Source organism: Arvicanthis niloticus, chromosome 8, assembly GCF_011762505.2.
Source record: "Arvicanthis niloticus isolate mArvNil1 chromosome 8, mArvNil1.pat.X, whole genome shotgun sequence".
NCBI classification, from domain to species: Eukaryota; Metazoa; Chordata; class Mammalia; order Rodentia; family Muridae; genus Arvicanthis; species Arvicanthis niloticus.
The window spans coordinates 56,871,414-56,887,335 of NC_047665.1; the positions used below are offsets into that span (position 1 = coordinate 56,871,414).

The 15,922-nt window shown below is 41.9% G+C and overlaps 1 protein-coding gene across 5 annotated transcripts in view; it reads right to left on the minus strand.

Moving 5' to 3' along the window:
• Sfmbt2 (Scm like with four mbt domains 2) overlaps positions 1-15,922 on the minus strand; it is a 192,655-nt gene that overhangs the window by 108,003 nt on the left and 68,730 nt on the right. For all 5 annotated transcript variants that reach the window (XM_076939424.1, XM_076939427.1, XM_034510311.2 and 2 more), the window contains 3 exons: positions 14,489-14,577; positions 12,378-12,624; positions 6,741-6,838 (listed from right to left, as the gene is read on the minus strand). In XM_076939424.1, coding sequence (XP_076795539.1) covers positions 6,741-6,838; positions 12,378-12,624; positions 14,489-14,577 — 434 coding nt within the window. The remainder of the gene's footprint in view (positions 1-6,740; positions 6,839-12,377; positions 12,625-14,488; positions 14,578-15,922) is intronic.

Genomic DNA, 15,922 nt, shown 5'->3' on the forward strand with positions numbered 1-15,922 from the left:
TCTGCCTGCCTGCACAAAAAGGCTGTGTCGAGCGACCTGCACCATCTGGCTTTGTAGAGGAACATTCTGTGCTGTTCTCACAATGTCAAGACCACTGGAGAATGCCTTTCTCAGAGGACAGCTCCATTGTTAAATTGATGCGCTCAGACTGAACAGACATTGTTTTCAGACAGGGTTTCATGTGTCCCAGACTGGCTCTGAGCCTGTTGTGTTGGCCAAGTCTGGTCTTGAGCCTCTGTGTTCCACTCAACTTAGCTGAGATGTCATATCACACACAGTCTATGTGGTGATGGGAATCGAACGCAGAGCTTTGTGCATGTTAGGCAAACATTCTACCAACTGAGCCATGTCCCAAACTCCCAGCTGTACTATTGATCTACCCGGATGAAATCAAAACCCATTATCCTGACCTCCGTGAGAGCCACGGATATTGTTGGGGAATTGGCCAGTTTCAAGAATGAAGGCAATGAAGGTCAAACTTCCCAAACAGATCAGAGGCAGGAGGATTAGAGAAGTGGCTGAGTGGGAAAACTGCTGGTGTTGGAAGCATGAGGACCTGAGTTCTAATGCTCAAAGGCTACCAAAACCAAAAGGCTTGGCAAAGCAGCAATGTCGTTATAATCCATGTCCTGGCAAGGCAGGGACAGATGAAGGTCCTGGGGCTCGCTGGCCACCTCGTCTAGCTGAATTGGTGAGTTCCGGGTTCAGTAAGAGACCATGTCTCCATGGGAACAGCAACTAAGGAGCAAAGAAAGCATTGACCTCTGACCGCCCTTAGCACAAGGGGGGAAGTGTGCATGTGCGCGCGCACGCGTGCACACACACACACACACACACACACACACACACACATGAGCGTGCACAGCCACACACAAACTCATACACAGAGGGAATACAGCAGAGGTTTTAAAACTTAAAGACGATACACACTAGAGGTGAGTCACTGACGTGGAGACGGAGCTCTCTCAGTGGGAGACAAGCCCTTGACATTTCAAGCACATGAGTGGTAAGATCTCCTAGAATGTGGTTTCTGTTTCTATCGAGCAGAGAAGCTTTCTTAATTTCAAGTCATTCCTAACATCCTTCTTGCTGTACCGGGGTCTTTCCGGTTCCTAGCCACGAACTGACGAGGGGTATTTTCACTTATGAACTGGCAACAGCTGTGACTTCGGCACACGGCTGTCCTTTTACTATCCCTCTAAGGAACTAAACTACATTTTACTTCCACACACTGGGGAGGTGGGAAGTGCAGTTTCTGATTTATCTTCTGGTTATATGTATGGCCTACCAGGGATACTTGATTACTCAACATTTGCCACAGAGGTAGGCTGAGACGACAGCTAATAAAAACCAATGGTGACCACGGAAAGTTCAGGAAGTTTGGACACAGAGGGTAGTGTTGCATTTGTTACTGGCTGACTCTTACTTTTTTAGCCTCTGTTGACCCTACTTTGAAACCAAATTTCCTTAAAGCTTTCAGTGGTATATTTTTAATATATATTCTTTTTCTAGATTATAATAAAATTACATCAGTTCTCATTTCCTGTTCCCCTCTTCAAACCTTCCCACGTACCCCATCCACACCCTTGCTCTTTCTTTGCAGACCCTGAACTAGGAAACTAAAGCAACAAAAACCGTTGACCACAAATCTGGATAAGTTAATCATAGCTTCATTGGTGGGTGGCAGAAACAAACTCTCAGGAAAACATGTTAGCAGCTCTTTCCGAGGAACAAAAACAACACAACAATAGTCAATGTGTCGGTTAATTAAATGGGAGCTGGGATCAATGCAGAGGCTACAAAGCATGCAAACATTATTCTATCACTGAAGTTTGCATCCACATATGAAGGTGTCTTTAATAGAGTCCTAGCAGGAATTACCCAGATGTGAAATGTGGGCAAACACAGGTTCCAAGTGAGTGTCCAGTGAAAACCGTGTGGCCATGCAATATGGTCCTGCTAAGCCATTATCTGTTGTGTTTATTTTTGAGGCAGAGACTCAAATAGCTCAGGAGAACGTCAAACTCCCTCTGATTCTCCTGCGTCTCCCACAAGAGGGCTGGGACTGCAGGCACCTGCTAGCCCTTCATGTATAGGCGGTGTTGGAGATGAACTCCAGGGTTCTGCACACCCTAGGCAAGCAGCCCCAACTGAGCTGCATAGCCATCGCCATCCCTACCCCCTCCCTATCACTTTTAAGGAATAAGTTACAACCGGAATACGGACCATTTTGCTAAATCTTTTTTAAACAATGAAATCCCCTCAAGCAAGTTGTCAGGGAGAAATCCTTAGTTATTTTCTAATAAAATACAGTTTCTAATATTCTTGGGGTTTTTTTTTAACATGAATTTAACTGAATTTAAATTTTGAGGATTGTCTCTATTTCCCCCCACCCAAAAAAAAAGTCAGTCAGAATTCCTTCAAAATGGGGCATCTCAGAGTGCTTCAGTAGTCTGCCTCAGATCCAGGTGAGGAACGGCAGAAAGCCTAATGATGAGCTAGCTTCTTGGTGTGTTGTTTCTGCTTGTGTTCCAGGCAGAGAGAAAACAGAGCTTGAAGACATGACTAACTGCATGAGGAGACACAGAGCATGTGAAAGCATCACCCAAAGAAAGGGGCGGGCTGCATGGAATAAGATCCAATGCGTCAACATGCCTATTTTATCTAAAGTGTAAAAATACTAAGAAAAAAGAATTGCCTGGAAGGACTGCTCATCTGTCTCATAACGGTAGAACACGGTGGCAATTTTCTGGAACAACATGCATCCCAGATGAGTCACCGCTGAACTCAAACATATATTCCTGGTACTATAATGACAAAAACAGAAGTAGAATCCTGCTCCCTCCTTGACAAACACTGATGACAATGGAGAAACAGAGATGTGGAGATGTGTGTGTGTGTGTGTGTGTGTGTGTGTGTGTGTGTGTGTGTGTATCCATTATCTTCATTATCCAACTCATCATTATCACATGTCTGTGACAATTGGTCAGGGCTGGAGAGATAGCTCAGTTGGTAAAATACTTGTGCAAACATGAGAACTTGAGTTTAGATCCCCAACACTCATGTAAAAAGTCAGACCTGGCAGCATGTGCCTGCCATCTCAGCACTTAGGAGACAGAGCTAGGGAGATAGCTTCAGCTTGTTGGTCCGCCAGTCTGGCCAAATTAGTGAGTTCTAGGTTTAGTGATAAATACTGTCTCAAAAAAAAAATAAGGTGACGAGCAGCTGAGGAAGGTAGCCAGTGTTGACCTTTGTCCTCAACACATACTAGAACACATATGCACACATGTACCCATGTGCACATGTATACATACATATACCACACACACCACAAAAAAGGAAGTACGGGAGCAGGAGTGTAAGTCTTACACAAATGTGCAAAGGAATACTGCAGGGACTCTTGAAAATACATTTGAGAGAAAGAAAAATATGAAGCAACAGCAAAGACAATCTAACGCTCATCACACATGTCCCTGTAATTCCTCTGATCATAATTACCTCTGTGTGTGTTCAACAGAGGGACAATTACTGTGTGTGCAATGGGGTGATTGGGGAGAGGAGTTCATCCCCTGCAGGTCCCCGTCTACCAAAACCCAGGAATAGAATACTCACTGGGAAACAGAATCTTCACAAATGTAATAAAATGAGCTCACTCTGAGTTATCATTAGCGCTAATCAAATGGGCAGTGTCAGTATCAGTACAGGGAAATGTGGACGGACAAAAAGAGGCAATTAAGGTCATGCGAACACAGGAAGGTAGAGTCAAGAGTGGACTGACATCACTGCAAAACAAGGGATTTCAGGCTTAACAGGTGGCCCCAAAGGATGGACAGATTGCTGAACACATTTCTCTTCAGGTGGATTCTGAACCCACGCACAACCAGACTTAAATTATTTTACCTAATTAAACTTGATTTAAATTGATTTAAACCTACAAAAGTGTAAGAGACTATGTTGTCTAGACTTATGCTATCTAGAACTCACTGGGTCCATGGCAATTTGTTACAGTAGCCTTAGGAAGCAAACTTCCCAAGACTAACAACAAATTACAAATTAAATATAGACTTCATCCAAATAAGATTACCTTGTCTTTTTCTCTTCCGTGAAGTGAAATCAAATTTATGAAAGTATCTCATACATGTTAAGAACACAAACACTCACTGCAACCAGGTTTTAGGTTTGTGAAGTGCCTACCACCCCGATCCATACTCCTGCCTTGTGCTAACCCCCAAAGTAGTATTAACGACCAACTCTTACAGTGATGCTTAGTTATAGCAATATGTTGAATAAGATGGTAATTCTGAGATGATAATGTGTCAAAAAATAGTCTGAATTCTCATAGGATGAATTGAAGGTAAGGAAAGAAGATGATTATATTATAGAAAATATAGACCAACTTAAATTACATCCTGGAATCAGGGCAACAAGACATAATGGTCTTTTACAGAGAGTAGCTGTTCAATAAATGTTTAATGAATCAGTTCCTTTTTTTAATTAAAAACAGATCAAGATTATTAATGTTTCTGCCTTTCAAATCTTAATGTTCACAATTCTAAGTACAGTTATATGTTCAATTAATCTATAAATATATTAACTCAGAATTTTTAAATCTAGTGAGTTAAATGTATGTGGTCCATTCAAGAATCTGTTAATTTATTTGACAAATAGTTATTAAGTGGTGGGAATTATGTTTCCAACCATGCACAAAACATATAGCCCTTTTCTTCCTGGAGTTTCATGTTAAGCAAAAAGAGGTGGCTATTATGCACAGAACCACAGAATCATTATGGCACACAGGATGCCACAGAAACTGGTCATGGAACCTTGTTAAGGCTGAGGACCCAGGACAGGAGCTTAGGTACAGTATTCTTCAGAGGATTTATATTTGCAACTCGAAGATGAGTACAAATTTAACAGAACAACACAAGTACAAAAGGAGTTAGAAGAACATAAAAAAACCCATGTGGTGGTACCCTGAGACTCCCCAGGAGGGTCTTCACGGCATGATACTCCAAGGGGAAGTACCACACTAGACTTGACAGGCCTTGGAGACATGAGGCAGCAATGTTTAGCAAAAAACCCCCAACAATAAAGAATTCAAAAGGCAACAATGGGAGACTAAGGTATCTGCCAAAACCCATCTTGTTTATATCCTAAAAAAAATTAGCCTAACTACAGTGCAAAGGAGTTTTGCTTGTTTTGCTTTTAAGAGATGAGCCTACTATGCAGCCACCAAGGTGTAGGGAAAATGAAAACAGCTGACAAACAAGGACCTGATTTACCCAGTTCAGCAAACCCAAAACTGAGCAGAAAGGCCCAGAGCTAACCCTGCCAACAGTGCGGACTCTTCATCAGCTGCCTGTGAAAGCAAAGACCAGCAAGGTCTCACAAAGTGTGGACAGTGAGAGCCCTACAGACTCTTGTGAGCCCATCCTGGAAGACCAACACCCTCTCCCTCCCGATCCTTTCAGAGTAGGAGGGCAATACCTAAGCTGGCTGAGTGATTTTAAAGGACTTAAGAGTTTGACAATCTACTGCTGTTGAAATACAATCCCTACTCCATTCTGTAGGAGGTCTTGGCAAAAGCCTGGTGTGTCACAGACACTCCCGACAAAGTCTCATCAGCCATTGAGAAAACTGAGTCTAAAAAAATATACCAATCTCCTGGACACTGGCTGGGCTGGAGCTGGAGTGAGCTCATGCTCTCTTGGTGTGTGTGTGTGTGTGTGTGTGTGTGTGTGTGTGTGTGTGCCCCTTTCCTCCCTGTCTCTCCCCACATCACCCTCTACTTCGCTCTACCTCCCAAATGCTAAGATTATAAGTGTGTACCACGTGTCCCTCTTTTTACATGGGTCCTAAGGGACTCAAACTCAGGTCCCCATGCTAGTGAGGCAAGGGCTTGACCCGCTATAAGCTGTTATCACTGACCTTATTTCTAATCCCTTCAAAAATGCAAAAAAAAAAAAAAAAAAAAAAAAACCCACAAATGAGTAAACTTAGACGATGTAGTTTCTCTTCTCCCTTCAGTAGGAAATAGGGGGATAAAAATGGGATTTTCATCACAGAGAAGAATAACCAAAAATATTTTACCCTATAACATCCTATATACCCTATATATAAAACATCCTATAATGTGAGTATTTACAAAAAGTCATTTTTAAAATAGTAATGGGGAGCAGACATAACTTTCAGAGCTTAAAATGAAAATGGGCAAAGGAGCTAATTTCCTAACTACGGGACAAAATTCTCTAGACAGTAGTTTTCCTTTTCTTTTTTCAAATTTGTGTGTGTGTGTGTGTGTGTGTGTGTCTGTGTGTACGATGTATGTGTGCAGACTATGTATGTATGTACTACATGTGTGTGTGTATATATGTGTGCCTATGTGTGTGCATGCAGACACACTGATGCCAGAGTATGCCTATGCAAACAAGAAGATCCTCAGGTGTCAGCCTAGACGATGTCTCTTGCTCACAGTGCCATATGTCAGGTCAGCTACCCCACGGAGTTTTGGAAACTCTCCAGTCTCTGCCTCCCATTTCATCTCATGGAATGAGTACTGCAATAACACAGGCAGCTTTTACATGGGTGCTAGGGATCAGAAGTCAGGACCTCATGCACATGCCTGGCAAGAGCATTCCCCCACTGACATTTCAACAACTCTTCAACAGTTTAGTTTACATTTGAAAACATGGAGGAGGAGAGAGAAAGAGAAAGAGAAATTGACCATATTCACCACTCACCTTAAATACTTCCATTGGAAGAGGAGACTCTGCAGCAACAATTAGGGATTTTTCCAGAGCACATTTCCATTCAAAAGGCAACTTCAGATAATAAAGATCTGTATCAAGGGCAAGCCACAAAGAAGTTAGGGACTGCAGCTCTGGTAGCTGGTTCTATAAATTCTATTTTCCCACAGTTCTCGGCAAGTGTCAGCCCCTCACACTGCCCCATAAGCAGCCGCCTGCTAAAGGGGTTCTCTGAAATTAAAGAGCTGCTGTCGGAAATGGAGTGCACTTAACAGGGCTCTTGCACAGGGAACATTTGTATTCATTCTGTTGGCCCTCCGTACTTAATTTAATGGTATTAATCACATTAGCAAGACTTTCTATCATCTACAGACGCGGTTCTATGTATCACCTAAAACGTCCACCCACTGATGGAGAACTCACTCTTTGATAAATGCCTAACCTCTGAATCGCTCTTGTCCAGCACCTACAGTTATTACAACACAATTCCCACTAAGTCTCTAAGTTCGCATATGCTTAGAAAAAATAGTCTGTATAAGTCAGAAAAATTATTAAAAGCTAAATTAAAATATATAAACCAAGATTTATATTTATACTTGAAATGTTCCTACCACATGTCGGCCATAACCCACCCACCCCCCCACCCCCAGGCATTGGAGGAGAGAGATGATTTACACACAAAGGTTATACAGTCTGCATGCAAAATTAAAAGGAAGAAAAAAAGTTGAGTACAGGTTTCACATATTGCTGAAACTGTAGGGGAATTTTATGGCTTGATCACAACAGATTTAAGACCTTATCAAAATAGAATTTGTGGAGGCTCTCACTGGAAGTAGATGTGTTTATATCATCCCTATATCAACCCTGGCTGCCTCAGACAGACTGTTAGAATATGAATATGAATTTAAGCACACTTAAAAGGCAACATTAAACCTTTGGGCTATATTTTTAATATCTTACATGTCTGCTTTTGAGCCAGAAGACATATATTTAGATCCCTGCGGCTTCTAACCTCAACTTGAGTTGAAGCTCCTTTATGTTAGCAGTTTATTTAGGGGATTTTTTTGGGGGGGGCATAATTATAGTTGGTGAAAGGTCTTACCAGACTTATCCAAGTTACCAACACTGTCTCCTGTCGTTGCACAGAGGGTGATTTCTGATATATCATTTTCTATTTGTCTAATAGTTTTTCAAGCATGTCACCTAGAACTTTCTGTCTCTTGCAGATTTTTCCCCTAGTCTGGTATTTTTATGTAGAGACAAAAATATATGTGATTTTCCTCAGCAATGGCCTCCTTTCCCTCATGCTACACAAACTGTGAGCTCACACAAAGACTTCCTTCCTTGTGATGCTTTTGTTTAGTATTTCGTCATAGCAATGAGAAAAGTGAGATCTATGACAAGGCACTCTCTTTTCTGCAAAACTAAACCGAGTTGGGGCCAGCATCTCTACCACCCATGACAATGGAACACCTCTGAGGTGCAACACACAGAGAACAATGTCGTGTGTGTGTGTGTGTGTGTGTGTGTGTGTGTGTGTGTGTGTGTGTGTGTTTCAGGAGACAGAGACACCCTGGGTACACCAGCGAATTTATGGACAATAAACAGCTCCATTAAAAGGACATAAAACATGTTCTCAAAGTGACCTGCACTGCAGGGAACTTAAAACTGCTCATCAGACTCCATTTACTGGTTGTGGGAAGTCATAAACAATTCAAAAGATGGTCCTCAGCCATCTGTAACCAGGAGCCTGAAGGAAAGTGAGGAGACCTCCCTTTATGCAAAAGTTTGAAAAGCTCTGATAAAGAGTGTTGCAGAAAGCAACCATATCACAATAAATAAATAAATAAATAAATTACCATATGTAAACAGAGGCCATGTACAATGCTCAGTCCTCTTCTCGTGGGTCTGCCCATCACCATGAATCTGTTCCCTCCTACCCTACCAGGTCCACTCCAGTGAGGAAAGATGGACCAATGGTTATTAAGAGATAAGAAATATTAGGGAATGTTATGAACTCCATCTGTGTCCTCCTGAATGCCTATGTAGAACCTTGAATCTCCAACGTGATGTCTGGTGATGATGAGGGTTAAGAGGGGTCTGCTGGGATGGCCCATGAAGAGTAATTAGTGTGTCTGCTCTAATGAACTCTGTGAAGAGCCAGCTATATGGTGGCCACTTGGAAGCCAGGAAAGGAGCCCTCACCAAATCCCCAGACAGGTGGGCACTCTTGCTTCAGCTTCCCACACTTTAAAACCATGATCAAATAAATGGCAACTATTTAGGCAACCTAGGCTGTGGTGTTTCCATTATGGCAACACCACTCTTTAGAAAACTGAAACAGTTTAAGCAAGAAGCATTTCAGTTCTATCCAGAAATTTCCTGATTCCAGAACCTACCTAGTTTTTGTTTTTGTTTTCTTTGTGAAAGAAATTAATATGGGAGAGGTCAAAAACAGGGGTGGGAGGACCGGACATAGAAAAAGATAGAATTTTGTTCCCTTGGCTCCTGTAAGTTCCAAACACCTATCATGTCTTCTAAACAACCACAGATAAAAAAGCAAGAAGGGGGGTTACTCAACCTACCCCTGACTTCATGAACTTCTTGGAAAAGCAAAGGGTAGTCACAATACTCTGGACATCGTTTAAATCAGATGTCAATCATTTGGTGTATCCAACATGCTCAGCACACTGGCATAATGGCTCCCACACTGCAGGGTGGGATGCCTTCACTTGCTTTCAGGTACGAGAGTCCAGCCACACATGGAATGCCCCAAAGGCTAGATCCTCAGAAGTGGACAGTATAAAATCCAGTACATTTCCTAGAGTTGCCAACGAATAACGTCTCAGCCACTTCTGTTACCTGTTTCTAGTCTCTCTGTTCGAGGAAAGAAATGCCCTTTAAAAGGTAAAAGATAAAGGGTGGGGATTATTTACAACAGTGGAGACGCATTAGTGAGATGCATGGGAAAGGGAATGTCACAAGCACCTCACCTTCCACAGCCCCCCTCGCAACATATACACAGGCTATGGAATTTCCCACAATGCCTTTCACCTCTACAACTTTACTCTTCTCCCTCAGATCTTAATGCTGGGTAATTTTGTGTTGGTTTATTAGTGACTGGGAATAAGACAAGCAGCCTAATACTTTCTATACTATCTGAAATTTTATTCGCAATGTCTTTTCAGTTCAGAAAATGGTGCTGCCAGGTAAGTGGCACAAGGTACCCTGGGATTTGAAATTAATTTACACAAATCTTAACATATCAGGTTCTGTTCCCAAGTGCAAAATTGCAGTAATAATCACCTCTTTTCTCAGGGGGAACTGTTTCACTGAGTGAGGTAACAGAATCCAGTTTTCATCTTGTAACTACCATAAATGAGTGACATTTTGGCTTTTGCTTTCTCTCTCCCCTACTCAATCATCCGTTCTAACAGTTTAAACGTTGGAGAAATGAGCTCTCGACAAATCACTTTTCCTGTCTTTAGACAAACCCATAAGCTCTTCTGTAAAATCAACATTATGTCCAGAGACATAAGGACAACTAGCACAAGTTACTTGTGCCTTGTAAAGATAGAGACATCCCGAAACTGAGAAACACTCAGAAGAAAATATTTCTTAAAGGGGGATTTTTTCTCCATTGAAGCATTAGAGGTGTAGTCCCCAGATTTCATAGGAAGGAGAGGAAAAAAAGAAGAACAAAGAGCATAAGAAGCGACTAGAAATTCTTTGCTTTACTATAAATCCTTGGATTGGCAAGGATAAGTTCCTTGTAGAATTTATAAAGCAATTAGGCACTAGGCTGAGATTTACACATCCACCTTTCTCCACAAGTAAATTTTTCCTGCCAGGTTATGAATCCCCAGGCAAATGCAAGCTCAGTCTTTTCTCACAGTATGGACAGGACCTTTGTTCGTTACCCCACCAAATGCTTAAGGTATAAAAGGATTTCTCAGCTGCTTCTTGGGATGTCGACAGCAACAATACAGCTATTATAAAATACCAGGTTATACACCTATGTACCTGTCAGGCTTAACATGGATGCAAATACACGGAGTCCAGCACCGGGAAATGTTCCACAATCAAAGCTCCTGAATGACAGGTAAGGTAAATATAACTTCTCACTCATGTACACAGGACTCACACTGGCAACCAACACAGGAGCAATTTCAATGAAGTTGAGAACTAATTACTCGCTCTAAATATACCTGTAAGGCTGACCACAAAATAAAAATCTGCCAGGAGGAAATATTTCTTCCTTGGCATGTCTAAAGGCATGAACAATGTGACATTTTTGTTCTGAGATTTCTCTGCCAAAAGGTCAGTAATAGTAATAGGTCAGCAGAGTCAATAAAATGTGCTGGGCCTGGGTATTCCAATAGCAACACCCATGTGATCCCTACAACCTAGGGGGTGGGGGTGGGGGCATGGAGAAGCTCTTTCTACAGCCATTGAAAGAACAGTCACAGTTCTTTCAATGGCTGTAGAAAGAGATCTGCACCAAACAAGCACCACATTTTTTAAATCAAAAGAAACAACCTAACAAATGTAAAAGTAGAATCACAAGACATATAATAAACATTTACAAATGATTATCCAGTAAATGGGAGATTTCATTTTTTTTAACTAGTTAGAACACACTGTTCTATCCCATCAGACCTATGCAAAGCCATTTGCCAGTACACTTGAAGCTACCTACAATTGATAACTTGCTTGACAGGGAAAAAGAACAGATTAATCCTTCATTTCAATTTCCTTAACTATATAATGATGAGCAAGTGATGTGAAATTTTTATGGGTGGATAGATGGAAGATGATAGATAGATAGATAGATAGATAGATAGATAGATAGCCAGCTATGAATGAGTGGTGTATGGTTGTGTAAGTGAACCAGAGGGTAGCTGTGAATGCATGGTATTACGGATGAATCTGGGCAAGTGAATGGATAGAGATCGATAGAAAGCAAGTAACTGCCATATAAGGGCAGAGACGGACGTAGAGCTGGGTAAGTGGTAAATGGGAGGGTGGGGAACTGGGTGAATGTGGGCAGACGGTGGGTATGAACTGACACAAAGAAAGGAGAAAGGAAGGCAGGGGAGGAATGTATGATAGAGGACAATGTGCACAAATGGATACACAGCTGCATACTGCACAGCTGCATACTGCACAGCTGCATACTGCATAGCTACATACCTGGATGGGCATGAGGGTTGACAGACAGATGAATGTGGAAAGAAGAAGGGGTAGACAGGTGAACAGAAAACAGGCAGTCAGAAAGATGGGCATGCAAACAGAGACTGTGGAATATGCTTCCAAGACCGCAGTCCCTAAGGAGTGGGGACCTGATCACCCCTTTCTTTCATTTCTGAGCCAGTGACACCATCGGAATAGGACCAGCTGATTGAGTTGACGGATGTTGTTGAGCCCCATGACATCGAGTTCTCCTTTGAGAGTGCTTCTGATCAGTATCTTGGATCTTATTCTCCACTCAAAAGACTGAAATTAACACACTTAAGATCCACATACGGACATGTAAAAGACGCATGATCAGGTGTGTCCTGAGAGACACCCACAGGAGTTTGACATCTCTATCACAAACACATCACAGAGGAAAAAGACGCCGCCTCTCACCTGAAGGTGGATCCATTCTGTATTTATTTTCTTGACACCAACCAACTGGTCGAAGTCTGTAATCCAAGTAAAATAACCACCGATCATAGGATTCAGTGTGCTCCAATCCCACATAGCGAAGGCGTAATCTTCCTCCGACATTTTCAATCACACTAACTATCCAGTACTGAAAGGGGTTCTGGGAGTCCTGCAGCTCTATTAAGGAATCAACTGTAATGAGGTCTATAGGGCCTTTTCCTCGTAGAGGCTGTTCAAACAGAAGCAAAACTCCATATTGTAAACTTGACTTTTTAAGGTTTTCATGGAAACAGATGACAGCAGAAGATAATAATTTTTTCTCACACCATCATCCAAATGATTGCCAAACACTCTGACATCATCCCAACCCCACCTTCTGTACAACCATCACCCCAACACCCTTTCCTCCTTCACATACGTCCACATACCAACACCATTTCCAACAACCAAAATCGCAAGTAAATAGAAAACAACAATTTATACCATTAATTTAATCAAACAAATTAACCTTCCCAAATAAAATTGCATTTATTAGAGATTAGCACATTTGTTAGTAAAATTATTCTCAGATGCACCAGAGCAAGAACAACTGATAACAAAATGTCTATTTTTTTTCAAATTGACAAATGTATCTAAATATACGGCTATAAATTTATACCACGACTTCTTAAGAGAAGTTCACCTTACAGTGCCATCTAAGAGTAGCCAGAACCCTGTCATAGACAGATTAACTGAATGCGTGCAAATGTGTGTGCAGGTGACATGTCTGAGACACATTTTTGCACGTGTGGAGGCTGAGGGCAATCTTAAGTGCTGGTCCTCAGTCATCGTTTACCATTTTTGACAGGGACAGGGTCTCTCTAGCCTGGAACTCAGGATTAAGCTAGGCCAGCTGGCCAGTGAATCCCAGGCATCTGCCTGCCTCTGCTTCCCCAGTGCTGGGATTATAAAAGCAGGCATCTTTCTTTTCTTAACATTTGGCTATAAGTTTTCTACTGTTTAACTTGGACATTGGTTTGGAAAATCCGTAAGTACTGCCCTTTCTGAGTAACCCTCTTGGGTTACTCAGAATGTCTCTCTAGATGGCTACTTAGAACAATTTAACATGGTAAGGCAACTCATCCCTGAAAATATGACTGCCTGATAACCATTGCAGTCTTTTAACCCAATGGTCAAAAACAGCCATTAAGATAAACATATCAGGAAAAAATCTACATAAAACATTTGTGTATGCCATAGCACATGGTGGCTGTCATAAGTATTAATACCATTGCCATGGAAGAAAATAAAGGTTAATAATAATGATAATAATAATAGTAATAATAACAACAATAATAGTAACAATAATGAAAATCTGTATCTTATCCCCAACAACATTAGTAACAATAATAAAAATGCACATTTTATCCCCAGTCATTCATTTAGAATTCCCCTTTCCAGGGTACCCTTAAGACAGAGTTAGTAAATTAATAATTACATATTATTTGTCTTCCTGTTCAAGTACATATAAGAATTGTTAATGTTTCATTATCGCATTTTCAAACAAACCATCAAGACTTGATGTTAAAACCTTTCTGCTCCCATGCCTAAAATCTGCCTGAGCCACACTTCAATACAATCAGCCATATCTCCTCTTGTTTTATGGAGATTGCTAGTCGATAGTCTTGGGTAGCACATATGTGGGAGATCATGGAGTTATTACACACTCGAGATGAACAATGAATGGTGCTACTTATTAACGGGCTCCAGGAGACTACAATAAGCACATAAATATGCTTGCCCATCACCTGCCACAAAGTTATCCTACCAGGTAAGGCTTGAGGTGATGGGAAGACATGCTGATACATAGTTTTAAAATGAACTCGAACAGAGAAAACTTCCCATCAATTGACTATAATACAGGAAAACATCAGCCGATTAGTACTCAGATCCATCACCTATGGAATTCAGTTAACAAACAGGAAGTTATGCTGTGAGAATAAAAAACATGTGTCCGCATGTATCCGCAGAGGGATATACTCGAAGGTGCCACTAGACATCACAGGGCCAGGGAGGCTTCAGAGCTATAATAGATGAATAATAGCAATACATACACCTTCCAGAAGGTTTGCAGGTGCTGTCCGAGAACCAGTCAATTCACGTATGAGGAATTCTGTCCAGTCTGTATACTTCTCTTTGATAGCTAGCGAGAGAAGGGAGAAAAAACAAACACCTCAACATATCAGTGGCGAATCAAACACTCAAAAATCATCGCAGGTTTCTGTACATTGACGTTACTTCAGTATCTTTTTTTCTGAATTTCACACCTGATGATTAAGTGACAAGTAATGAAATTACAGCCACAGACCTGTTATCAACTATAGGCTTCATACCTACCATGCACCTGGGCATCTAGAGAGGGAAAGAATCTATGGCCCTGAGCGCTTAACACCTACTTAGACACCCATCTTAAGCAACAATGAAGACATGGCAGCAGTTTGGAAAATTCAGAAAGAATCAGAGAGACATTGCTCAGTGAGAAAACACAACTAAGTCCTGAACTACAGAACAGGCTTACAGAGCAGGAGGAAAGGAGGTGGAGCTCAAGGAAGAAGAAACAGTGTATGATAATGAGGGTGACAGCGTGATGTGAAGAAGGGGTGGGGAGGGGCAGAGCGAGCATACATCACTGAGAAATCGGTGGACAGCTGAGAAAGCCAGCACAGACACTTCATAAACTGGAGGTCTTTGTGTAAGAGCAATCGTACAAGATATAGATATCTGAGTGAAAACAAAGATTTTAAAACAGGAAAAACAGGTGCTTCTGTGTCTAGGTACAAAAGCCTAGACCAGAAAACAAGGCATAGAGAGCTGTTTTAAAAATGAACTGAAGGCATTTGGGATGTCATCTGAAAAAGGCAGACAGAACTAGGAGGGTAGCTCATTCTGTACTGCCCTTGCTGTGAACACATGAGAACTTGAGTTCCATCTCCAGAACCATAAAAAAGACAAAAGAGAAAGGGGAAGGGAAGGGGGAAAGGAAGAAAGGGAAGGGAAAGAGACGGGAGGGTAGGGGGAAGGGGAGGGGGGAAAGGAAGGGGAGGAAAGGAGAGGGTAGAATTGAAGAGGAGAGGGGAGGGGAGAATCCCCCGGAGGGAAGATGAGGAGAGTGGAGGGGCGGAAAAAGAGAGGGGGGAAGGGAAGGGGAAGGGAAGGGGAAGGGAAGGGGAGGGTCGAGGAGAAAAGAGAGAAAAGAGAAGGCAGGTGTGGTGCCAAGTGCTAGTAGCCTGGCACTGGTGAGGTGGCTGCTCTTCCTGAAGTCCACAGGTAGGTTCCCGGCACCCATATCAGGCAGTTCAAAACTGAGTTCTAGTTCCAGGGGTTCCAACAACCTCCTTTGCCATGTCAGCCCTTTGCACACATAGGTGCTCACACACACACACACAAACTAAAAATAAAATATTTTTAAAGTTTCAATAAAGTCTTAACAAAACTGGCATCAGAATGGAGTTCGTCAGCAAGCCCATCTTTAACCACCATAAACATGT